At 40.4% G+C, this 26,882-nt stretch overlaps 1 protein-coding gene across 1 annotated transcript; it reads right to left on the minus strand.

Moving 5' to 3' along the window:
• Positions 1 to 9,425: 9,425 nt before the first annotated feature.
• Positions 9,426 to 25,597, minus strand: LOC138973044 (uncharacterized). Its single transcript, XM_070345702.1, has 6 exons — positions 25,391 to 25,597; positions 20,303 to 20,431; positions 18,128 to 18,823; positions 17,275 to 17,367; positions 12,112 to 12,349; positions 9,426 to 11,129 (listed from the first exon to the last, which is right to left on the minus strand). Exons 1-6 carry the CDS (start codon positions 25,398 to 25,400, stop codon positions 10,853 to 10,855), a joined length of 1,443 nt encoding a protein of 480 aa, XP_070201803.1. The 5' UTR covers positions 25,401 to 25,597; the 3' UTR covers positions 9,426 to 10,852.
• Positions 25,598 to 26,882: the final 1,285 nt, after the last annotated feature.

Genomic DNA, 26,882 nt, shown 5'->3' on the forward strand with positions numbered 1-26,882 from the left:
CTAACCAAATTTACAAAAGTGCAGTACAGTTCAGTAGAAACAAATCTTATCTTGTGTGTCCATGCACACAGGCAGACACAAAGAAATAAAACCACATTATATGACCCTCCACTACGGAATGAGTTAGATGTCACCTCGCGCGGTTCTGCGCTAGGCCTAATATTATACGTCCAGGGGGTGTCAGGTATCAGTGTGAGGGTCACCTTAGTCACAGGCTTTTAACTCGAAAAGTTTTCGCTCTTTTATAAAAACGGTTTTAATCACTGGATAGAGCATAAACAACTCTTTAATTTCAGCGACCGACAGGTCTTGAAAAAATTGACTTTTTCTTCAGTCTGTCAAAGTCAGAATTTTCGTCTTCCCATCGAATTGTTGGTGGATTAACTTGCATATCTTTTTACAAGAATTAGATAGTTTTCTGGTTGAAAAAAATGGTTTTGTCGTGTTATTGCACGACCCTCTCGCAGCATGTACAAATTTTGGAAATCGTGTCTGTCGCAAATTGAACGATAGCACACTTTAGGACGCTCTTGTAAAGTCAATTTTTATTTAAATTAACTCATATTGTGTTTTCTATCTCTTTATTAACATACAAACCACCACAAATAAACAAAAATACATAAATGAACATATTTGTTTTTAATATTAGCCAACAAACGTTTTCGCTATCTCAGACATGCAAATACTGTGAAACCTGTCTTATTGTAAATATATATATTTTAGATTAGATAAATACGAATATGCGGTCGAGTTTAAAGTTTTAACTAGGACAATGCTACATGTAAACCATTTGCTACGCTTAAAATTCCAAATAGTTATAGGGTTGGCAGCTCTGTTGTAGTGATTCTTTTTTCAAAGATGATTCCATCTTTCTGCAGTTACTTGAATGAATCAGTACATGTACCAAGATGAAGGAAGAGATAAATTTACAGATAGGTAAAAATGTTGTTATTTTGCAGAATTATATCTGCTTTTCCTGTATTTATATTTTTAATCGAAAATACTTATTGCCTCATTTATACCAGTTAGATGTCATACTATAATAATAATGGCATTAATGATTACTTTATTTGCAGTGATATCTTTGGTTGATTTTCGGGGGAAATTTGACAGGTTTTTTGTTTGTTTTTTGAAGAAAAGGATATCATGACATGGCCCCATGGGCAGATTTCTTAGCGTCATTGAAACAGATTATTAATATATTAATATTATTATATATATACCCAAATTTTTGGATTAGTGCTTTTGTGAACAAGAAACAATTAACAAGTGGCTCTATCCCATCTCCCCCCCTTTCCCTGTCGCGATATAACCTTCGTGGTTGAAAACGACGTTAAACACCAAATAAAGAAAGAAATATATATACCCAAGTTTTATTAGGTTAACTATATATAATCACTTAAGCACTTAAGTATATATCATCAGGTCATTAATTTCTGATTTGCTTCAGTGCAGCAGTATTCTTGAAAGTATTATGAAATGAGAGAATAACGTTGTTTTGTTCGGATTGTTCGCATGTTGCTTAAAATGTACAGTATTGTTTCTGTTAGATTTCCTGAGAGGAATCACTACTAAAGCTACGCTGTTTTTATAGGGCTTCTTGCAAGTGCTGTGCTATTGGATATATATATATATATTTAACTATAACAGTATAAGTGTTTCTGTGTTTTTCACAAAGTATGCATAACATCATCAACAAACGTACTCTGTATACTACATGAAAAGTATATACTCTGATTTGTTGTCTCCCTTTAACATCCATCCGCCCGCCCCCCCCCCCCCCCCCCCCCCTTCCCAAAATACTCCCCTTCCCACCCTACCACCACACAACCAACCATTGCCTTCATTTTTCTGTTAACCAGACTTGAACTTGAAACCAAACTCTTCAAACCAGTTATGTTCAAAAGGTGCATACATTTGAAAATTGAACATTGTTTGCATGAAGATTTTACACCTTAACGTGACTATATTTATTTATATGCTGTGTTGTCATGCTAAATGAATAAATACCATTAAGTTCCTCTTGAGCTGTTGCTGAAGTTGGGGGAATTAAGTGAATAGAATACAGTGAAGAAAAAAAGGATCATATGGAGTGGACATAAATGACAGTATTGTTCTTCACTCGAGATGATGGCAATGTTTTTTCTTCTTCTTCTTCTTCTTCTTCTTCTTCTTCTGCTTCTGCGTTCATGTTCATGGGCTGAAACGTACTCGATGTACACTCGTGTTTTATGAACAAGTGGGTGAATAGAGGGACGAGGAAAGCATCATATCGAGGGGACATGACCTGAATGACTGTCATTCACTCGAGATGATTTTTTTTTTTTTTTTTTTTTTCCCGAGATGATATATTGATAACTTGTTCATCAGAATAGCTATATATATTGATAACTTGTTCTTTCTTCTCTTTTTTTCTTCTTCTTCTGCGTTCATGTTCATGGGCTGAAACGTACTCCATGTACACTGATGTTTTATGAACAAGTTGGTTTTTACGCTTCTGAGCGTTTTCACCCCGCCATTCAGGCAGCCACACTCCATGTTCGGTGGAGCCTTCTTTTGTTTTGTTTTAATCCTGCATATCAGACTTCATTATTTACTGTGATGCCACGATTGCTTTCATTAACTGATACCAGGTGACATTGCATGTTTGCCTCGTTATCCAGGGGAGCAACTCTTCCATACACCATGAAAATAACTGACAGATGTTTTAGAAAAACGTCTTTTCAGAGGTATTTCTTTGAGCAGGGATGGCCAAATCAACAGCCCAATCGCCAGGGGGCGAGTAAAAAAAATTCCGCTGGGCTAGTTGGTTGGCCAGTAAAAATTCTGGTCAAATGCTAAACAACTTTTGTTGGTACTATCGATTTTCAAAGCCTGGGATAAACACTGAGAAAACCTGTTCATCGCTGACGAAAGCCCGGTTGTCTTTCGAATAGCCGCTATTTTGTGCGTTTCTGACAGTCACAATGTGAGTGTGTGGTATTTACTGGGCTAGTGACATTTGTGGTGGGCTAGTGAATTTCTTGAAGTTACTCGAACGGCTGGCGAATGAAATTTGTGAGATTTGGCTCTCCCTGATTTAACATGCAGAAAAGTACTTCTTCATTATCTTTATCTTCTACCTCCTCTTCTTCTTCTTCTTCGTACTTTTCTGTATTATCAACAGATTGTGATAAGGCCACAAAAAAATAGTGTGTTTACGGTAACCCGACCGACCCTATTTTTTTCGCGCGACCCTAGACTTTTTTTTGGCATTTGGAGGAAGAAAAAAAGAAAATAACGTAAAAATATGGTTTTTTGGAGAGAAAAAAAAATAAATAAAAAAAAATCCCGACCTACCGACCCTATTTTTTTGGCCTATGTTACAGTAAACAGACCTTTTTTTTTGGCCTAAGTAGGAAGAAAAAAAAATGTGTACATGGATGAGAACAGTGATTGTTCTGTTTCAAACAAACTCATCTGTCAATGTCAATGTCATCATGGGTAAAGTTTGGTATACCAGTTTATACTTGTTTTACCCATTGTTGTTGCTGAAATCAATTTACAACTACGAAGGTGTTCTTTATGCTGAAAACCTGTGAATTGCACAGAAACTGATTTTTTTTTTTTTTTTTTACTGTTTTAAGAAGTTGTACACATCATTGAAAATACCAAATCTTGTTACTGTATTGAACATAGATGGAAAAGCAATGAGGGGAGAACACTCATGAATTTCTGTGCCATCCAGCCAAAGGTTCGACTGTTTTTGATGACAACATACCAATTTTTTTTCACAATGGTCAACCGACAAGAATTGTGTGTGGCGGTGTTGCTGTAATCATGAGTACATTTTGCGGGAGATTTTTTTCTTTGCCTGTGTGATTTGCAAGTTATGCTAAATGCAATATTCTATTACCTGCTTTGCATTTATTTGTACAGAATGTGTTTGATACTGTCGTCTGTGTGTGTGTGTATGTGTGAAGAGAGAAAGTACTTTTGTGAGTGTCTGTGTGTTGTACATTTATTTGTACAGAATGTGTATGATCGGGTGTGTGTGGGTGTGTTTTTTTGATTAGTGCTTTTGTGAACAAGAAACAATTAACAAGTGGCTCTATCCCATCTCCCCGCCTTTCCCCGTCGCGATATAACCTTCGTGGTTGAAAACGACGTTAAACACCAAAAAGAAAGTGTGTGTGTGTGTGTGTGTGTGTGTGAGAGAGAGAGAGAGAGTACTTTTGTGAGTGTCTGTGTGTTGTACATTTATTTGTTTCCAATACCGGTACGTTCTAACAATGTCAAGAGATGCCTCTTTTTGGCGTTCTCATATTCTACGAGTTTTCTTCCTCCCCTGTTAGTGTACCACACCTACCATTTATCTCTCCATGTGATGGAGCTTTATCTTTCTAAATAACCACATGCATGATCTGGTGGTGTTTGTGTGTTTTTTTTGGTTTTTTTTACATGGTCATGCTACTTTCTGTGTCAAATGCCTAGCCTGTGAATACTTTGCTTTTGTAAGTATACCACGCAAAATGTTATTACTAATATTGTTTTATTTTTATTTTTAACATTCGTGTTTTCTTTTTTAAAGGTTAAAGCTTTTACCTAAGTACTGAGAAGAAAAGAAAACTGTGTCGCGACAACCAGCCTAAGGGTTAAAAGACGTCTGAAGGTTTTAACAGAAATCTGAAACATAGCTGTGACATGTACCCATTTCATTGTTTGGTGTATTCTTCTTTTCTTTGAGTTGTCACCGGTTTACAAAACACCTATGGTAAGATCACTGGTCGTTTGTCAATGTCAGCAGATGGCAAGTTGTTTGAATGGTTGCTCTTCTGAATCTATGAATTTACTTTTTACACTGTTTTGTAAGACTTGAAATCTTTTCCATGTAGCATGATCAAGAAGCAATATTTTCCGTGAAGATTATCCACTGTTGTATTTGAGTTTGTGTCATTTGTATTTTATTTTACTTTATTTTGTTTTGTAATAAATAAGTGCAAGTACATGATGTAATATAGATTTTTCGCAGGATGCATTTCAACATACTACTCATGTGTATGTTACATAATTATGTCAGCCACTTTGGTGCTAAAATCAACACCAACTGAATGCAGTGAAACGTGCATGCAAGATTTTTTTTGTCATTAATGTGTTACTGTTGGTGGTGTCAAAGAAGAGGGAGAGAATTACCCCCTGCGGGTTAGGGGGAAGAATTTACCCGATGCTCCCCAGCATGTCGTAAGAGGCGACTAACGGATTCTGTTTCTCTTTTTACCCTTGTTAAGTGTTTCTTGTATAGAATGTAGTCAATGTTTGTAAAGATTTTAGTCAAGCAGTATGTAAGAAATGTTAAGTCCTTTGTACTGGAAACTTGCATTCTCCCAGTAAGGTCATATATTGTACTACGTTGCAAGCCCCTGGAGCAAATTTTTGATTAGTGCTTTTGTGAACAAGAAACAATTGACAAGTGGCTCTATCCCATCTCCCCCCTTTCCCCGTCGCGATATAACCTTCGTGGTTGAAAACGACGTTAAACACCAAATAAAGAAAGAGAGGAAGACGATGTAGGTTGTGGTAAATTTTCTTTAATTTTTTTTATAGTCTCCCCATTTACTAATACACTTCTTCTTCTTCTTCTTCTTCTGCGTTCGTGGGCTGAAACTCCCGCGTACACTCGTGTTTTTTGCACGAGTGGAATTTTACGTGTATGACCGTTTTTTACCCCGCCATTTAGGCAGCCATACGCCGTTTTCGGAGGAAGCATGCTGGGTATTTTCGTGTTTCTATAACCCACCGAACTCTGACATGGATAACAGGATCTTTTTCGTGCGCACTTGGTCTTGTGCTTGCGTGTACACACGGGGGTGTTCGGACACCGAGGAGAGTCTGCACACAAAGTTGACTCTGAAAAATAAATCTCTCGCCGAACGTGGGGACGAACTCACGCTGACAGCGGCCAACTGGATACAAATCCAGCGCGCTACCGACTGAGCTACATCCCCGCCCACTAATACACTGAACCCCGCTTTAACTTTAAGACCAACAAAGTTTGAAAAAATCAGATCCTTAAAAGGAAGGAGAGTGTTAATTAAAATGGGGGTAAATTTACAGATTTTAATTGTCACAAACAGACAATTTGAAAAAGTAAGGTCTTGATAGAGGGTAGTCTGAAATTGGTCGGGGAGGTGTGTCGGATCTTAAATTAAAGCAAGGGTTTCAGTGTATCGGTAGTGATTGTTTTTCTCCTAAATCTTGTCAATATGTTTTATTTTGGATTCCCATTAGGCCAATAAAAAAATTTATGTTGGTTGAGAGTAACCCAACCGACCCTATTTTTTCCCGCCAACCCTAAAAAAAAATTTCATTTCTCAAAAAAACTAAAAACTTTGGCACATTTTGCGAACGATACCGAGACTAAGGGAAGTAACCTTTTTGTAAAAATCGACTACATTTTTTTTTTAATAACCAAAAAACCGACCCTATCTTTTTTGGTCATGTTAAACTAAACCAACATATATTTTTGTTTGGCCGTATTATAATTAAGTTATTCCTTCTCTTTCATTATAAACCACTCAAACGTAGGAGCCTGATGTTCTAATCTATCTTTCTCATTCTTTTTCTTCACCTTATCTTTCTTTTGTGAAATGTACCCATCTTGTTTTGCTTGGGGTTGGTATCCTTAATCGCAGCTTTTGATTTTTCTTGGTGATGTTTTTGTTAAGAGTTAGCAGTACCGGTTTTTTCAAAAATTGTGTTTTGGAGTGAGTTTTCCTTTAATTGGTTTCTGTGATAACTAGTCATGAGTACAAATTTAATCTCTTGAAGCACCTGTTTGAAAAATGATCTTCAAATAGTTTCAGAATTTTTTTTAGTTGGACAATTTTCACAGGATTTCTTCAAAAACACGGATGGTATGGAGACTAGACCAACTCTAGTGATTAAAAAAAGTTCTGCAAGAAAAAGCATGATCTATGGAATGCATTAAACACATTTTTAATAGAAAGCGTAAATCAAGTGTTTGAAAACTGTTCTTTAAAATGGTTTCAGAAGTTTGTTTTGTTTGAACATTTTCAAATTATTTCTTCAAAAACCCGAATGACATTGTGACTCCAAGGAAAATCATGATTTATGGAATGGATTTTATATTTATTACGCTTTCTTTTTTTTCTTTTTTTTCACTGTTTGTGCTTGACTTTTTGTTTAGAGGACAGTACTGTACTTACCAGTGTTCATCATATTGATGAAGATGACAATGATGATTTTGTTGAGGATGTTAAAGGTGTTAAAGTGCTGATGATTGTTGTTGACGAAAGATGAAATGCCTTTGTTCACAGGGTTTGTGACGGTCCGTTAATGTGATGAGCGCATACCGCCTGACTACCCCCACCCCTAACTCTTCTGCTACAAAACACACACACAAGCAAACATGCACGTGCACACACACACACACATGCAAGCAACGTCCACACACACACACACCTGTATAGACACACATTTACTATTTACTGATATACACATGCACACACATACTTTCTCATCACCTACACACACAGATTCACACAATACATACTCGCATCTCCTAACTCATTCCGGTTTGTTGCCATGAAAAGTGTCTTTGGTGTACACACAGGTGAACTTTGATAATTTTGCATTTATGGATTTTTTTTCCTCAGTGAGATGTTTGTGTAAACACTAAACTTTTATTTTTTGAGAGGACTGCATCAGTGTGTGCGTGTGCGTATGATTGTGTGATTTGTGACGAAAACTCTGAAGAAAAAATTGTTCTTGGTCGTTATCTTCAAACTGGACTTGGTTCATGTCAGATTTTGAACGATTGATTCTTGGCTGCAGACCCTTGAAGCATTTGTTTAATTCACTCATTCATTCAGCAATTGATTCAGTCATGTTCATACACCTTTCTCCACACATATCTGATTATGAGTGATTGGGTGAGAGAAGATTTATCAAACACAACTTGTGTGCATGATTGGGATAAAATAAATTCATGTACAATACTCATTGCAATGCAATGGACACCCCCCCCCCCCCCCTTTTAATTCCAGACCCTCAAATTTAAGACTTTGCTTTTTTCAGAATTTTTGCTCATAACCTTGGTGTGGGTGTGTGTGTGTGATCAAAAACATTTTGTGTGTGTGTGTTAACACTGAACATTAAACAACTTTTTTTTTATATTGAAGTTCACCTGTTTGTATACTTTGGATGTGGGAGGGATGGTATAGCGTTGTTGCACAAGGAATAAATATGTGTTATTCCTGTTCAGTACTTGTGATATATGGATGGAGATAAAAATACAGAACTGTTGAATATAATGGCATATTGTCCTGAGAAAGAACCGAGTCCTGCTATGTATTATACCTGAATATGCAACCACCTGATTTTTTGTTTACATGATGCTTATGATTCGAATGGTGATGGAAATTTATTGCTCTTCATGTTTTTGTTAAACAAAGGTGAATTTCGAGTCCGGTTTTAATTTTGTGAAGGTTTCCCTTGTAAATATGTACCCTCTCTTCAATTTTTTTCTTTGCTGTTGAAATATACCAACATGTAAATTATCAATTGAATTTTCTGTCTTTTTTTTCTCATCACTTTGGTATCACAGAGTGTGTGTGGTATTGTCAACGTGTGTGACAACTTGTGTGTGTGTGTGACAACTGTGCGTGTGTGACAACTGTGCGTGTGTGACAACTGTGCGTGTGTGACAACTGTGCGTGTGCGTGTGTGACAACTTGTGTGTGTGTGTGACAACTGTGTGTGTGACAACTGTGTGTGTGACAACTTGTGTGTGTGACAACTTGTGTGTGTGTGTGTGACAACTGTGTGTGTGACAACTGTGTGTGTGACAACTTGTGTGTGTGACAACTGTGTGTGTGACAACTGTGTGTGTGACAACTGTGTGTGTGACAACTGTGTGTGTGTGTGACAACTGTGTGTGTGACAACTGTGTGTGTGACAACTGTGTGTGTGACAACTGTGTGTGTGACAACTGTGTGTGTGACAACTTGTGTGTGTGACAACTGTGTGTGTGACAACTGTGTGTGTGACAACTTGTGTGTGTGACAACTGTGTGTGTGACAACTGTGTGTGTGACAACTTGTGTGTGTGTGTGACAACTGTGTGTGTGTGTGTGTGACAACTGTGTGTGTGTGTGTGACAACTGTGTGTGTGTGTGTGTGACAACTGTGTGTGTGTGTGACAACTGTGTGTGTGTGTGTGACAACTGTGTGTGTGTGTGACAACTGTGTGTGTGTGTGACAACTGTGTGTGTGTGTGTGACATCTGTGTGTGTGTGTGACAACTGTGTGTGTGTGACAACTGTGCGTGTGTGTGACAACTGTGTGTGTGTGTGTGTGCGTGTGTGTGCGTGTGTGTGTGCGTGTGTGTGTGACAATGTGAAATGTAAAGACAAGTGAATACATCAGCTCATTCAGATGTATTTTATTCTAAAAAGGAAATTTGATATTAATTAAACCGCAAACGTACAGATACTTTACAGAAACATATAAAGTTATAACAGTGGACGGTTCGGGAACATGCATTTTTTTTTAATCGTTAACAATTCGTAGTCTAGGTTAAAATAATAAATGTTATCACAGATTTCATTTAAAGCGGACATGGTTTGGACAGATATACATTTACAGTGGCACATACAGATTAAATAATTCATGAATAGTACGTATAAGTTAAAATAATTCATGTCATCACATATTTTATTGAAAGTCGACACTTTCGGACGGATATATATATAGAAGTTTACATGGCACATTTCAAAAACACACAGGTTATAAACTTCATGAAGAATTCGTAAAGGTTAACATATTTTATGTTATCACAGATTTGATTTAAAAGTCGAAATTTGTAAATGGATATTCAGGGCAATTTTGTTTTTTGAGGACATAAAACTTAACAAAATTTCAAAAATAAAAAAACAAATAATAAAATCAAACTTACAGGTTATAAACTTCATGAAGAATTTGTAAAGGTTAACATATTTTATGTTATCACAGATTTGATTTAAAAGTTGACATTTGTAAATGGATATATTCAGGGCAATTTTGCTTTGTGGGGACATAAACTTCTTTTTTTAAATTAAAGAATTAAAAAATGTATACATAAAGGTTAAAATAACTCATGTTATCACCGATTTCCATTGAAAGACAACATTATTTCATAACCGCAATATACAGATTGTTTTTAAATCATGAATAATTCGTAAAGTTTAAAATTGATTCATTTTATCACAGATGTTAAAAGTCAACATATTTTTGAGGAGGCGTGTATGCAGTCTTGCTAAGCACACAGTAAAACCGGGAAAGAATTAAAGTAAAGCAGGGAGATCTACGGTAACTGAAATGAGACAAATTTTGTGTAGCCTACAGGATAGACTAAATCCACGCCAATGTCTGAACAAATATTTGATCAAATAAGCGCTGGTCAAAACAGGAAGACGATCGAAGCCGTACGTGGGAGCTCAACAACAAAAAAAACCCAAGGTCTCCTCCAAAAAAGAGAGCGAAAATGATAACGAACATTCTATAGATAAGAGAATGAAAAAATATAAAGTGCAACTTGCTATTGCTATCGTAAAGTTGTGTTGCATGCTGTATTTAAGTGCTGGATGTGCGTATGTGAAGTGTCTGTGTATTGTGTACTACAAGCACGTGCGTGTGTGTGTATGTGTGCGTGAGAAGGGGTGGATGTAGTTGAGGGCGGGGGGGGGGGGGTGTTGTCCGTTTGTATTTTCATGTAGGATGTATCTCTCTGTCTGTTTATCTGTTTGTTTGATTGTTTGTGTTTGTTTTGTTTGTTTGTTTCTGAAGTAAAGCACAGAAGAAGAAAAAGACAGAAGCTAATTAACAATATAATCAATAATGCAGCTGTCGTCGTTCATATCAAACACGTTGACGAATCCGCAGCGAGCAAAATGATTGGTCGAGGCAACGTTGGGGCGTGTCCTGTCGGTTGAGTCGGCGTTTCCCATGCATTTGATTGGCTGAGTGATGTTGACCTCGATATTTAGGGACGAATCACGTGCTGCGTACCATTGGACTGTAAACTGCAGCCAATTGTTTGTCGTGTTGCGACAATCCACGCACAGATCCACCATGTGGTAGTTGTTGCCGTATCTACACATGATCAGACACACATTCCAAAATAAAGGTTTACAATCCTTCTCGCGTAAGAGATGACGATCGTCTCTCTGTGCAACCTCAATACACACTAATGCTACCAACACCCACCAACAACAACCAACCAATCTACCTACTCACTCACCAAGCCACTCACCAACCAACCTACCCACCTACCTAGCTTACCCACGAACACCCAACCAACAAAGCTACCTACCCACTCAACTACTGCACCCACCCACCAACAACCATTAACTTATCCACCCACCAACAAACCCATTAACCTATCCACCCACCAACAACCATTAACCTATCCACCCACCAACAACCATTAACCTATCCACCCACCAACAACCATTAACCTATACACTCACCAACAACCATTAACCTATCCACCCACCAACAACCATTAACCTATCCACCCACCAACAACCATTAACCTATACACCCACCAACAACCATTAACCTATACACCCACCAACAACCATTAACCTATCCATCCACCAACAACCATTAACCTATCCATCCACCAACAACCATTAACCTATCCATCCAACAACCATTAACCTATCCACCCACCAACAACCATTAACCTATCCATCCACCAACAACCATTAACCTATCCATCCAACAACAACCATTAACCTATCCACCCACCAACAACCATTAACCTATCCACCCACCAACAACCATTAACCTATCCACCCACCAACAACCATTAACCTATCCACCCACCAACAACCATTAACTTATCCACCCACCAACAAACCCATTTACCCACACACAACCAACCTACCCAGTCACCCACCAACCAACCAACCAACCTACATACGCACTCAACCATCCACCCACTCATCAACCAGCCATGCAGCCAACCTACCTACCCACCAACCCACCCACCATCTAACCAACAACCAACTAGTCAATCCTACCTACCCAGCCACCAACCCAACCCTCACACAACAACAAAACCCCTCACATATTGAGAGACGGGCTTCCCAGCGTACTGGCAACCATAGGCGTGCCCAAAGCGGGCATGGCGGGTGGGCCCCCTCCCTTGCCCATATTGTAGATGCCTTGGTCAGTCTCCGCCCCCTCCCAGTCCAGCCGGTAATCCTTCTGTCTAAAGGCCTCGTAGGTTGGAGAGGTGACGTTGTCGTCCAGATAAGTGATGTCCAGCGAACAGTTTGGGGTCTCACAGGCTGCGGAGCAGCTCTCTGAAGAAAAAATAAGTCGCGTAAGGCGAAATTACAACATTTAGTCAAGCTGTCGAACTAACAGAATGAAACTGAACTCACTGCATTTTTACAGCAAGAGCGTATACTCGTAGCATCGTCAGTCCACCGCTCGATGCACAGGCAGTGAAATTGACAAGAAGAGCGGGGTAGTAGTTGCGCTGAGAAGGATAGCACGCTTTTCTTTATCTCTATTCTTTTTAACTTTCTGAGCGTGTTTTTAATCCAAACATATCACATCTATAAGTTTTTGGAATCAGGAACCCACAAGGAATAAGATGAAATTGTTTTTAAATCGATTTCGGAAATTTTATTTTAATAATAATTTTTATATTTTTAATTTTCAGAGCTTGTTTTTAATCCGAATATAACATATTTATATGTTTTTGGAATCAGAAAATGATGAAGAATAAGATGAACGTAAATTTGGATCGTTTTATTAAAAAAAAATGTGTTTTACAATTTTCAGATTTTTATTGACCAAAGTCATAAATTAATTTTTAAGCCATCAAACTGAAATGCAATACCAAAGTCCGGCCTTCGTCGAAGATTGCTTGGCCAAAATTTCAATCAATTTGATTGAAAAATGAGGGTGTGACAGTGCTGCCTCAACTTTTACAAAAAGCCGGATATGACGTCATCAAAGACATTTATCAAAAACTAAAAAAATACGTCTGGGAATATCATACCCAGGAACTCTCACGTAAAGTTTTATGAAGATCGGTCCAGCAGTTTATCTCAATCGCTCTATACACACACACGCACACACACACATACACCACAACCCTCATCTCGATTCCTCGTCTATGTTAAAACATTTAGTCAAAACTTGACTAATTGTAAAAAGAAATAAAACATTCGGGCGGTTAGACCTAAACTGAAACTTGACAGAAGGTGTGTGTGTGTAGTAAAACGCTGTCGTCTAGGTAAATGATGTCCAGTCAACAGTTTGGAGGGGCCGCTCTCTGACTCTGTGTTTGTTTGTGTGTGTGTGTGTGTGTGTGTGTGTGTGTGTGTGTGTGTGTGTGTGTGTGTGTGTGTGTGTGTGTGTGTGTGTGTGTGTGTGTGTGTGTGCGGATACACTCCCACTAAACCACAGCAAACCTGATAATTATATCAAGAACAAATATACCATAACAGTGTTTCATTGAAACTAATTACTAAAACATTTTCTTTCATTAATCTAGCCACTGATGCAATCCAGGATGTTAAAAATCTCAATTTCATTTCGTTTTCACTGAACATACGATAATAGCATTCCACCAAAACCAATTACCAAAACATGTCCCTTTTCCACCAAAAACGTGCTGCCTGCCGATATAATTTTATAGTCTTTTGCAAAATCTCGTATGTACAGCAAACCTGATATATCAAGAACAAATATACCATAATAGCATTTCACCGAAACTAAATACCAAAGCATGTTCATATTTACTCTAGCCACTGATGCAATCGAGGACTTTAACATCTACCCCCCGCGGGTTTGGGGGAAGAATTTACCCGATGCTCCCCAGCATGTCGTAAGAGGCGACTAACGGATTCTGTTTCTCGGTCCTTTTACCCTTGTTAAGTGTTTCTTGTATAGAATATAGTCAATTTTTGTAAAGATAAGTCCTTTGTACTGGAAACTTGCATTCTCCCAGTAAGGTAATATATTGTACTACGTTGCAAGCCCCTGGAGCACATTTTTGATTAGTGCTTTTGTGAACAAGAAACAATTGACAAGTGGCTCTATCCCATCTCCCCCCTTTCCCCGTCGCGATATAACCTTCGTGGTTGAAAACGACGTTTAACACCAAATAAAGAAAGAAAGACTTTAACATCTCAATGTCATTGTGTTTCCACTAAATACGTGCTACCTACCCATGGCAAAATCTCGTATGTGCCCTCACATAAAGCACAGCAAATCTGATATATCAAGAACAAATAAACGCTAGAAGTATTTCACCGAAACCAATTACTCAAACATATCCCTAATTAGCCACTGATGTCACCGAAGACGTTAAAATCTCAATTTCATTTCTTTTCCACTAAATACGTGCTACCTACCCATGTATAGTCTTTGGCAAAATCTCGTGTGTGCCCTTCCATTAAGGCATAGTAAATATGATATATCAAGAACAAATACAATAACAGCATTGCACCAAACCAATTACCAAAACACGGATGTTCCTAATAAGCCACTGATGCCAACGAGGACGTTAAAATCTCAATTTCGTTTCGTTTCCACTAAATACGTGCTACCGTATCATATAATTATAAGCCTAGTATTCGTCAAAATCTCGTGTGTGCCCTCCCATTAACGCATAGCAAACCTGATCTAACAAGAACAAATATACGATAATAGCATTGCACCAAAACCAATTACCAAAACACAGATGTTCCTAATAAGCCATTGATGCCACCGAGGACGGAAATCTCAATTTCATTTCTCTTCCACTAAATACCAGCCAATATATAGTCTTTGGCAGAATACCGCGTGTGCCCTTCCATTAAAGCACAGCAAACCTGATATATTAAGAACAAATAAACGATAACAGCATTGCACCAAAACCAATTACTAAAACACTGATGTGCACAATTAGCCACTGATGCCACCAAGGACGCTTAAATCTCAATTTAATTTCGTTTCCATTAAATACTCGTGTGTGCCCTCCCATTAAAGCACAGCAAACCTGATATATCAAGAACAAATAAACGATAACAGCATTGCACCAAAACCAATTACCAAAACACTGATGTGCACAATTAGCCACTGATGCCACCGAAGACGTACAAATCTCAATGTCATTCCATTTCCATTTATTCGCTATAATAAAGCTTCGAACAACTGTTCCCAGAAGTCTTCTCGGCCCCTCCCTTTAATGGCAGAAATCACTTGGCACAAAGGTGTTATCTTTTCACTGGAGGAAGGATACATGTGCACGGAGTACTTAGGTCGTGCCACAGAACTATACCGCGGACAAAAGAGCGTAGAAATTAATGTGTCGTCTGTATCTGCCGGTCGGTCAATTCAAAGAAAAGGTAGCGTATCCATGGTCAATTATACTCCACACGCTCTCTTTAAAGGCACACTCACTCCCATGTCAATATTTCGGCTCACCGTCTCAGATCTTACCAGCCTTTTACGTGGGACAAGACCATCCCTCCACTTGGTCACTTACCAAACATCAACACCCTCATTGCTTTCTGTGGAGGGTTGAAGTTTGTTATGATTTTTTTTTTAAAGCCATTAGCCATTAATTCATTAAATCAAAATATTCCCACTTTCCACAGAGAGCACTCTTCTTCTTCTTCTGCGTTCGTGGGCTGAAACTCCCACGTACACTCGTGTTTTTTGCACGAGTGGAATTTTACGTGTATGACCGTTTTTACCCCGCCATTAAGGCAGCCATACGCCGCTTTCGGAGGAAGCATGCTGGATATTTTCGTGTTTCTATAACCCACCGAACTCTGACATGGATTACAGGATCTTTTCCGTGCGCACTTGGTCTTGTGCTTGCGTGTACACACGAAGGGGGATAAGCCACTAGCAGGTCTGCACATAAGTTGACCTGGGAGATCGGAAAAATCTCCACACTTAACCCACCAGGCGGCCGCGACCGGGATTCGAACCCTCGACCTTCCGATTAAGAGGCCGACGTCTTACCACCCCGTCACAGCGCCCGTCGCACACAGAGAGCACTCAGGCTGATGATTTTTGGAATGTGACCAAGTGGAGGGATGGTCTTATCCCATGTAAAAGCCTGGCCATATCTCAGACGGTGATCCAAACTGTTTTCAAGGGAAGGAGAGGGCCTTTAATTGACGAGTGGATATATGATTTTTCCCACGTCGTTTTGTCACTCACACAGGCATTACATCGTGACTGCTTACAAACAGTTCAGGATCAATCACTGGGCAATTATTCCCATGTCTTTTATGCTATCTGGCGTATTGGTTTCTTGTTTTCTTCGTCTTGTTCCTTAATTAGACTGCTGCCATCCCGGTACGTGAGAAATGCATGGCCTTGCAAGAGTGCAACCATGAATAAACGGAGAACACACACACAATACTGTTAGATAAATCTGTACATGTATATATATATATAGCTTTGGAGAAGAAAAAACTGTGTGGCTATTCAATGATGTTGAACCACTGATTGTCCTTCGGTGTGCATGTCCTCGAGTCACTATGCTCGCGAAAGGGCGTGTTACACCATTCAAGGTTACTACAGGCGACTTGCTGCGCACCTAAATCTTTGCACAAAAGTCTCTTTTGTGTGGCTTGAATGCTAATTAGGTCTTCATAATGACTCTTTGCAAATAGTCATGTTACACCCCTCGTCAAGGCCTCCCGACCCGCTATATCAGTAAAAGATATCATCAAAACAAATTTCAAACGTGTCTACGATTGGGTGTGCGATGGGAAGACATTTCATGGGGATACTTGGTCACCCAGATTTACATGCGTGAGGCTTGGTAGGGAGAAAGGTTTTTCTATGAAATTAACTCGATTGATAAGCTATGAGGAACACATTAGAAGTAAAATGCTCTCATGATAACTCATTTCTGGAAATGTTAATGATCTGCATGCCATACTTGATCACCCAGATTTACATGCGCGAGACTTGGTCAGTAGAGAGAAAGGTTTTCTATGAAATTAACTCAATTCATAAGCTTTAAGGAACGCATTAGAATGCTCTCATGATAACTTATTTCTGAAAATGTCAATGATCTGCTTGCCAGAAAGTATCTTCCCAGAAAATGTTATCACCGACAGCCAAATTGGGGCTTGTTCGAGCAAAACAATGCGAGACTCTATCATCAGTTTCCTATTACCAATACATGTCCCAATATAGGCCAATAGCTCCCAAGAGGGCGTTAAACTCCAACAGTCAGCCACAGTCTCGTGCATGCACTCCATACCTCCAGGGCCAGTGACGTAACCACCGCGTAGAAACGGGTAGCCGATTTCTGTGTTAGTATCCATGGCCAGGAAAATCACCGTCTGGGTAAAGCCTGCAAGAAAACAAGGGGTGGTTACTGACAAGGTTGATTATTGTGGGTGATGAAGACTTAACAGGAGGATTACAACTTGGTAAACTTAAACAGATCGACTTCCATGATTTTAACAATAAGAAAAACAAAATGAAATACAAACAAACAAACAAGCAAGCAAAACCAGTCTTGCATTGTTTTATTCTTCGGGTTTTTGGTTTCTTTCACTTATTTGTTTGTTTGTTTGTTTGCTTAACGCCCAGCTGACCACGAAGGGCCATATCAGGGCGGTGCTGCTTTGACATATAACGTGCACCACACACAAGACAGAAGTCGCAGCACAGGCTTCATGTCTCACCCAGTCACATTATTCTGACACCGGACCAACCAGTCCTAGCACTAACCCCATAATGCCAGACGCCAGGCGGAGCAGCCACTAGATTGCCAATTTTAAAGTCTTAGGTATGACCCGGCCGGGGTTCGAACCCACGACCTCCCGATCACGGGGAGGACGCCTTACCACTAGGCCAACCGTGTTGGTTTTTCACTTTACGTGACACTTGTAGTTGAAAATTGTAAAATGAGTTAGCTTTCCTCTCTTTGTTTGTTTCTTTCTTTGTTTCCTTCTTTTTTCCCTCAATTTTCATCCAATAATTGGACAAAAAAAGCGAACGACAGTAGGATATAATTTTTTTTTTTTTAAAGATATGGGGTATCATCATTTTTATTTTTTTGAAAGAGAGATTGTGTTAAGGGTGAGGGGGGGAGGGTGGATGCTTACCGTTAAAACAGCGAGGTGGTTGTGTGGGTCGTGGTGTCGTAGTGGTTGCCGGAGTTGTACTTCCGGTTGTTGCACTAGGAGGGTAAGTAGTCGCCGCTGCATTTCCGGTAGCGTTCGGATCGGCGGATGAACCAATCGCACTTGTCGAAGCGATTCCGCCATTGGACGTTGTAGTTCCACTACCAGTAGCAGGCGTTGCGTTGTTGGTGTTCTGGGTTGTTGTTTGTCCGGGTGCGTTAGTTCCAGAAGGTCCTGCAGTCAATGTTGCAGTAGAAGTTCCGGTGTTGGATCCGCCATTACTTTGCTGAACTGTGGTGGTATTTCTGTTTCCGCTACTGGCTCCTGTGGGATTGTTCGAAGCCAAGGTTGTTTGTGGGGCGTTTGTTTGTTGCGTATTGTTGTTGCTGTTGCTTATTGTTTGACCGGGTGGGTTAGTACCAGCAGGTGCTGTAGTTGTTGAAGCGGCAGCAGTTGCCGTGTTTGCTCCGCCATTGGATTGCTGAGTTGTTGGGTTTCCGTTTCCTGTATTGGCGCTAGTGGGGTTGTTGCCGGAAGGAATTGTTGTCTGAGCGGCAGAGTTTGCCTGAGTGGTAGGGTTGTTGTTGTTGTTGTTGCTGGTGGTGGTGGCTGTCAGTCCTGTGGCTGTAGATTCTGTTCCTGTCTGATTGCTCGTTGATGCTGACGAGGAACTACCGCCTGTAAATAGTACCGAAACAGAACTGATATGAAACACTCACATAAATTGCGGGTATCTGTAATGAAATGACATCCTCGGCACCAGCAAAAAGTGTCCCTGTATTGAAGGTGGCCTAGGCATGACAGGTAATTTGGGTCAAGATTACAGACATAGGTCGGACAACAGAATATCTCAACAAATTCGGCGAGAAAGCTCTGGGGACCTGCATAATGTTACGTTGTAACTAAAAACCAAAGCTCCTTCTCCCCCTTCATGTAGTGTTCTCTTATCGGAAGGATGATGAGGATAAGATTTTATATAGTCCTGTGAGGTTACCCTCATGGAAATTCGGGCTGCTTTCTCCCTGGGGAAAGCGAGAGCTGCCATACAGTATACGGCGCTACCCATATATTTTTTTCTTTTTCCTGCATGCGTGTATTTATGTTTCCAAGTGGGACTTTCGCTGTGAACTCGTGCGCATGCGTGCACACGGGGGTGTTCGGCCACCGAGGAGAGCCTGCACAAAGTTGACTCTGGGAGATAAATCCCTCGCCGAACGTGGGGATCGAACCCGGCTGATATCGACAACTGGTTTTGAAGCCAGCGCCGCTACCCACTGAGCTATTTCCACGCCCTCACATTAATTGCAGGCACCCCTTTATGAGTTCAAAAATTGGGGCATGCGCAATCACGCTGTGGCACAGACACACAAACACGCTCATGCACACACATACATCAGTGCTCGCACAGCTCTATCCCTCTATCCGCAATTAAAGGTGCATGGTGTATTGTTCTTACGAATGTTTAGCTTAGTCTATTCTTTTTTGGCATTTGCTGGGCAAAAAAACAACAAAATAAGGCAAAACACATACACATAGGCACACCATAACTGGCACAGACACACACACAAATGGACACACATATGCACTCTCCAGAAACTATCATCATCAGCAGCAGCAGCACAGCAGCAGCATCATAATCATAATCATCATCATCATCATCATCATCATTGTATCGTCATCATCATCGTCGTCATCAACTATAATTCTACAGATATATATAAGTACTCCTTTTCCACCGCACAGTTTCACAGACACGAACAATTAAACAAACAAAAGAAAAAAGAAAACAGGAGAAAACAAGAAATTCCTCCGAGGTAGGAAAAACACCCCCGTTGGTCAAAGGGAAATAACCATTCTCACTGCCACCAACTGAGAAGGTTATTTCCCTTTGACCATTAATATGTCCCTCTATAAGTCCTTGTAGAATCTTAATCCACCAATAACTCCCTAACCGTGTGTTTGACTGGTCCCAATTTTTGTAAGGACCGTCTCAGGAATGTATAGAACCTGTTCACCAAGTTTGGTGACGATCGGTCCGTTCATTCTTGAGATCTATATGCGAACACAAACAAACAAACACATCGACCGAAACCTATACACGCCCCTATACCGGGGGTGTAATGAGACAAACAAACAAAATTCACAGATGATGCCAACCTGATTGAGAGACGACGACACCAACGATGATAGCAGCGACGACAACAGTCCCTATGACGACGGCAATGATGATCTTGACACAGAGGGAAATTCCTCCAGTCTTCACTGCCGCCAGCGGCGTTCCCTCTTCTGCGCACATATTCCACACCAATATATACTGTGCATGAAAAATAGTGCGACACTTTTTGTTCCTAACATTGACGGGTGCAGTGGCCAAGTGACCAAAGCGGAAGGTCGTGGGTTCGAATCCCGGCCGCGCCTGGTGGGTTAAGGGTGGAGATTTGTCCGATCTCCCAGGTCAACTTATGTGCAGACCTGCTAGTAACTTATCCCTCTTAGTGTGTACACGCAACCACAAGACCAAGTGCGTGCGGAAAAGATCCTGTAATCCATGTCAGAGTTCGGTGGGTTATAGAAACACGAAAATATTAAGCATGTGGATCCTCCGAAAGCGGCGTATGGCTGCCTATATGGCGGGGTAAAAAACGGTCATACGCGTAAAAATCCACTCGTGCAAAAAAACAACCCGAGTGTACGTAGGAGTTTCAGCCCATGAACGCTGAAGAAGTAGAAGTTCCTAACATAAAGAAATCTGGCCCGAGTGTTATTATTACAATTGGACCCTTATGCTTTTTCTGTTTGATTTTCGATCCCCCGGTGATAGTTCCTTCATTTGAGCGACTGGCATGTGATCCTAAGACGAAGAGAGAAATGTTCGATTCGAAAAGTTTGCCAGATAGCCAAGTAAAATGCCTTTTACGACATGGTGAGTTCGAAAAAAGTAATTCGGGTGTTATTTTTGAGTCACTTGAGAAAAAGTGACTCTATGTAATCGGTCAGTGTTAGTCTGTCCGGCCGGCCGTCCGGCCGGCCGGCCGTCCGTAGACACCACCTTAACGTTGGACTTTTCTCGGAAACTATCAAAGCGATCGGGCTCATATTTTGTTTAGTCGTGACCTCCAATGACCTCTACACTTTAACGATGGTTTCGTTGACCTTTGACCTTTTTCAAGGTCACAGGTCAGCGTCAAAGGAAAAATTAGACATTTTATATCTTTGACAAAGTTCATCGGATGTGATTGAAACTTTGTAGGATTATTCTTTACATCAAAGTATTTACATCTGTAGCCTTTTACGAACGTTATCAGAAAAACAAGGGAGATAACTAGCCTTTTCTGTTCGGCAACACACAACTTAACGTTGGGCTTTTCTCGGAAACTATAAAAGTGACCGGGCTCAAATTTTATGTGAACGTGACTCATTGTGTTGTGAATAGCAATTTCTTCCTGTCCATCTGATGCCTCATATAATATTCAGAACTGCGAAAGTGACTCGATCGAGCGTTTGCTCTTCTTGTTTCAGTTGTGCAAAAGTGTCGCAATATGTGCACAGCTGCATTTAATATGCAGTTTTGACGGTAGGCCTAACTGGAAAATCACGATCTTATGCAGGTTTTTATGTGAAAAATACCAGGGGAAAATCTCCAACCCGTCAGTAATAGTAATACCGGTTTTGAGTGTATTTAAACGTTTTTCGTATCAAATTAAAGATTTGGCTTTGTTACAAAACCTTAGCTTGTGGGAGGCGTTCTTCTAGCCTTTTAGAAATGTACCGGTTTTCAAACCATCTAGTGCCCCCCTCCCCCCCCCCAAATATAAAGACAAAACAAAACTCTGCAGAGAATTGATAGCATACACAGAATTTATCAACATAAGATATGATTGCCTTAGCGCATACACACGCACATACCTAGACAAGACACATAAATAGACAGTAGTGTGGGTTGTTGAAACGACAGGGGACATGGGGGGGGGGGGGGGGGGGGGAGAGAGAATTGATAATTAAACCGAGATGAATTTTAGAATTACGCAGTGGACAATCCGACCGACCACACACAAAAAGGGTAAATTAATAGGGACGGATATTTTTAATCTGGTCAGTTTAGTTTTATCGAGATTAGCAGTACAATTCCGTTCCCCAAAAAAGTTCGCAAATTTTACTGTGAGAGATCAAGAAAATGCCATACACAGAAATGCAAGAAGGGATTTATTTCTTTTATTTTTTATGTTTGCAAAAACAGGATGAATATCCAGGAGAGCAAGCGTTACATGAGGGCAAGAAGAAAAAATTCAGACGATCAGTTCAAAACTTAGATATACAATTTGCAAGTAATGGTTCGAGATGAATACTATACATAACTTTTAAAAAAAACTTGAAGACTTACTATCAAAACGTTAAAACAATATTCCCCTTCCCTTTCTTTGCCTGCTCGAGGAAACCTGTCGGCAAAGCGAACAACAATTTATAAGGCAAAAAAAAAAATAGGTCTGTTTACGGTAACATAGGCCAAAAATATAGGGTCGGTAGGTCGGGTATTTAAAAAAAAAAATTTTCTCCAAAAAACCATATTTTTACGTTATTTTGCAAAAAAAACAAAAAGATTTTTTTTTCCCAAATGCTAAAATAAGTCTAGGGTCGCGCGAAAAAAATAGGGTCGGTCGGGTTACCGTAAACAGACTATTTTTGGGGGGGGGGGGGGGGGGGCCTAAGAATGATTGGGGCGGGGATGTACTGAGCTCAGTCGGTAGCGCGCTGGATTTGTACTGGATCCAGTTGGCCGCTGTCAGCGTGAGTTCGTCCCCACGTTCGGCGAGAGATTTATTTCTCAGAGTCAACTTTGTGTGCAGACTCTCCTCGGTGTCCGAACACCCCCGTGTGTACACGCAAGCACAAGACCAAGTGCGCACGAAAAAGATCCTGTAATCCATGTCAGAGTTCGGTGGGTTATACAAACACGAAAATACCCAGCATGCTTCCTCCGAAAACGGCGTATGGCTGCCTAAATGGCGGGGTAAAAACGACGGTCATACACGTAAAAGCCGTGGGAGTTTCAGCCCATGAACGAACAAACTGTTTAATAAGGCAAAAAAATAAAAAATTGTCTGTTTAGGGTAACATGACCAAAAAAAGTAGGGTCGGTAGGTAGGTAGGGTTTTTTTTGTTTTTTTTTGTTTTTTTGTGTAAATGCTATGTTGGCTGAACATTCACTTCTTTAAATGAAACGCCAAATGTCTCTTTTTAGCATTTTTACCTCTTTTTTTTTCTTTTTTTTTTTGAAATCAAAAAAAAGTTTTTGGGTCGGCGCCAAATCGATAGGGTCGGTCGGGTTACCCTAAACAGATAAAAAAAATTTTGGGCCTAAGTAGACATGTGCAGACGCAAGAAAATTTCTTGGGAAAAACACCAAAGAAAACGGAATTGTAATATCATCTAGACAAATTGAATAAATTACCAAAAGCGCTAAACAAAACAAAAACCACCACAGAGAGAGACAAAAGAGAACCGTTACTTACAAAATCACATTTTGCGCGTACATTTTGTTAGGTTAAAAATTCTTTGGAACTTTGACGTTGCAGGCCACTTTTCTTTAAAAAGAAGTCACCAACAAACAAAACTCAGAAAGAGAGGAATTGGAGTTTATGAATGAATTAAGATATAAGAGAAGGAAGAAAGAACACGAAATGTTGTCGGATGAGACGAAAAACCGAGGTCCCTTCGTGTACACTACATTGGGGTGTGCACGTTAAAGATCCCACGATTGACAAAAGGGTCTTTCCTGGCAAAATTGTATAGGCGTAGATAAAAATGTCCACCAAAATACCCGTGTGACCTGGAATAATAGGCCGTGAAAGGTGGATGCAGCGCCTAAAGGCAGTCGATCTACTGGCCGATGTGAATGCGTGATATATTGTGTAAAAAATTCCATCTCACACGGCATTAATAGGTAACATGCGCCTTGAGTCGCCTTGTGTGGTGAGATACGTGCGCGATATAAATCCTCGTAAATAAAAATAAAATAAATAAATGTACATTTTTATTGAATTTAATTCTATCACAATAAAAAGAATCACTTAAAACAAATAACCTAAACCGAACAACAAAATTTACAGAAAACAGAAAGAGAGGAAATAGAAGCTGAACGCCAGGGGAAAAAATCAGGAAAAAAACGAAATTAAGAAAGAACGCAAGTGTACATTCTCAGGTAATTATCAGTATATCAACAAGAATTGTGTGGTTGCTTTTTACATTTAGTCAAGTTTTGACTAAATGTTTTAACATAGAGGGGGGAATCGAGACGAGGGTCGTGGTGTATGTCTGTCTGTCTGTCTGTCTGTCTGTCTGTCTGTCTGTCTGTCTGTGTGTGTGTGTGTGTAGAGCGATTCAGACTAAACTACTGGGCCGATCTTTATGAAATTTGACATGAGAGTTCCTGGGTATGATATCCCCGGATGTTTTTTTCTTTTTTTCGATAAATACCTTTGATGACGTCATATCCGGCTTTTTGTAAAAGTTGAGGCGGCACTGTCACACCCTCATTTTTCAATCAAATTGATTGAAATTTTGGCAAAGCAATCTTCGACAAAGCCCGGGGTTTGGTATTGCATTTCAGCTTGGTGGCTTAAAAACTAATGAGTGAGTTTGGTCATTAAAAATCGGAAACTTGTAATTAAAATTATTTTTTTATTAAACGATCCAAAAACAATTTCATCTTATTCTTCGTCATTTTCTGATTCCAAAAACATATACATATGTTATATTTGGATTAAAAACAAGCTCTGAAAATTAAAAATATAAAAATTATGATCAAAATTAAATTTCCGAAATCGTTTTAAAAACTATTTCATCTTATTCCTTGTCGGTTCCTGATTCCAAAAACATATAGATATGATATGTTTGGATTAAAAACACGCTCAGAAAGTTAAAACGAAGAGAGGTACAGTAAAGCGTGCTGTGAAGCACAGCGCAATCGCTACCGCGCCAAACAGGCTCGTCACTTTCACTGCCTTTTGCACTAGCGGCGGACTACGTTCAGTTTCATTCTGTGAGTTCCACAGCTTGACTAAATGTAGTAATTTCGCCTTACGCGACTTGTTTTTTCTAAATAGGCCCTATTTCAACCTGGCTCTTCGGTTAGTTGTAGTTTCCATAATAAACTACCCCACTACCAGAGGCTCACCATGATGATTTTTTCTTTCAAAATTAAAAGAAAGAAAAAAAACACAATGATATTTTCAATAAATCACCTACCTCCAGGCATTTTTCCAAATGAGAAAACAACACACGCACCCTAAATTTCAACCACCCAAATCGGAATCGGACATGTCTTTTTATAGGGCACGTGATCTTTTTCTTCTGTTTGTTTTGATAGATCACGTGATTCTTTCCGCTTCGTTTGCATTGAAAAGATCACGAAAACACGTTGGTTATATTACCATAGATGGATGGTTGAAATTTGATGGGGGAGTATGGGGGTAGGGGTTGGCGGGGGGGAGGGGGGGGGGGGGGCAGGATAATTATTGGTACGATGAGGAGGGCGTAGACTTGAGCAAGAGGAAAGGAGTGGGGAGGAGGGTGGCCTGGAGACGTTAACGTAAATATAAGTACATTTAAATGTGTATGAGTTCTTCTTTGTGGGCGAGTGCTGGGTGTGGCACGGATGGGTAAGCCACAGAAAAATGAGAGAGAGAGAAAGAGAGAGAGAGAGAGAGAGAGAGAGAGAGAGAAGTCTGTTTGTCTGTCTGTCTGCCTTTCTGTCCGTCTGTCTGTCGGTGTGTCGGTCTGTCTGTCATATCCGTAAGAAATATTCTAGCTGGCTCCTTGGTCTTCCATGGACATATACTGTTCAAAAAAAGAAACGCATAGCTTGTAATATTTGGTTAATTTAGTTATATGGCTACAAGGATATCCACCAAACTGCAGAAAATGTTTATCTGGTCGTCGACCTTTCGTCCATTGCCACAAGTGAGCTCTGCACGTGACGCATGCGTTATCAGTGGCTACAATGTCAAAATTGCTCATTTGGCATGACCATTCGTCATGCTTCAGTGTAATCTCGTGAAACTCGTGGAATATTGAGCTCTCACCATGTCTTCCAAAACCCATAAAAGCGGATTGTTCGCCACAAAGAAATCAGACGACAATTCAGCGACGAAAGATGGCCCGATTGAGCAGAGAAGACCGCCAAATTGCATTGGGTCGTTTACAAGCAGGCCAAAGTCAAAGTGCAATCGCCAGGCACTTCCACGTGTCCCAGAGCACCATCAGTAGACTGTGGGTCAGGTTTCAAGCCACTGGCTCCGTTGCTGACTTGCCACGAGCGGGAAGACCAAGGGCGACAACTGCTGCTCACGACCGCTTCATACGGCTCCGCCACCTCCGGAATCGTTTCCTGTCGGCCTCATCTTCTGTCCAGGCTCTCCCCGGGCCACACCGATTATCGGACCAGACCGTGCGGAACCGCCTGCATGAAGCTGGTTTGAGAGCTCGCAGACCTCACAGAGGAGCTGTCCTCACCCGCCGCCATCGCCAGAACCGAGTGCAGTGGGGCAACCAGCACCTTCGCTGGACCGTCCGGAATCACTGGAGACACGTGTGGTTCAGCGACGAGTCCTACTTCCTGCTCCAGCGACATGATGGTCGGAGGAGGGTCTACCGGAGAGTAAACGAACGTTACGCGCCCAACTGTGTGGATGAGGCACCCGTTCATGGTGGTGGAGGCGTCATGGTGTGGGGGGCGATC

Source organism: Littorina saxatilis, linkage group LG8 (assembly GCF_037325665.1).
Source record: "Littorina saxatilis isolate snail1 linkage group LG8, US_GU_Lsax_2.0, whole genome shotgun sequence".
NCBI lineage: Eukaryota > Metazoa > Mollusca > Gastropoda > Littorinimorpha > Littorinidae > Littorina > Littorina saxatilis.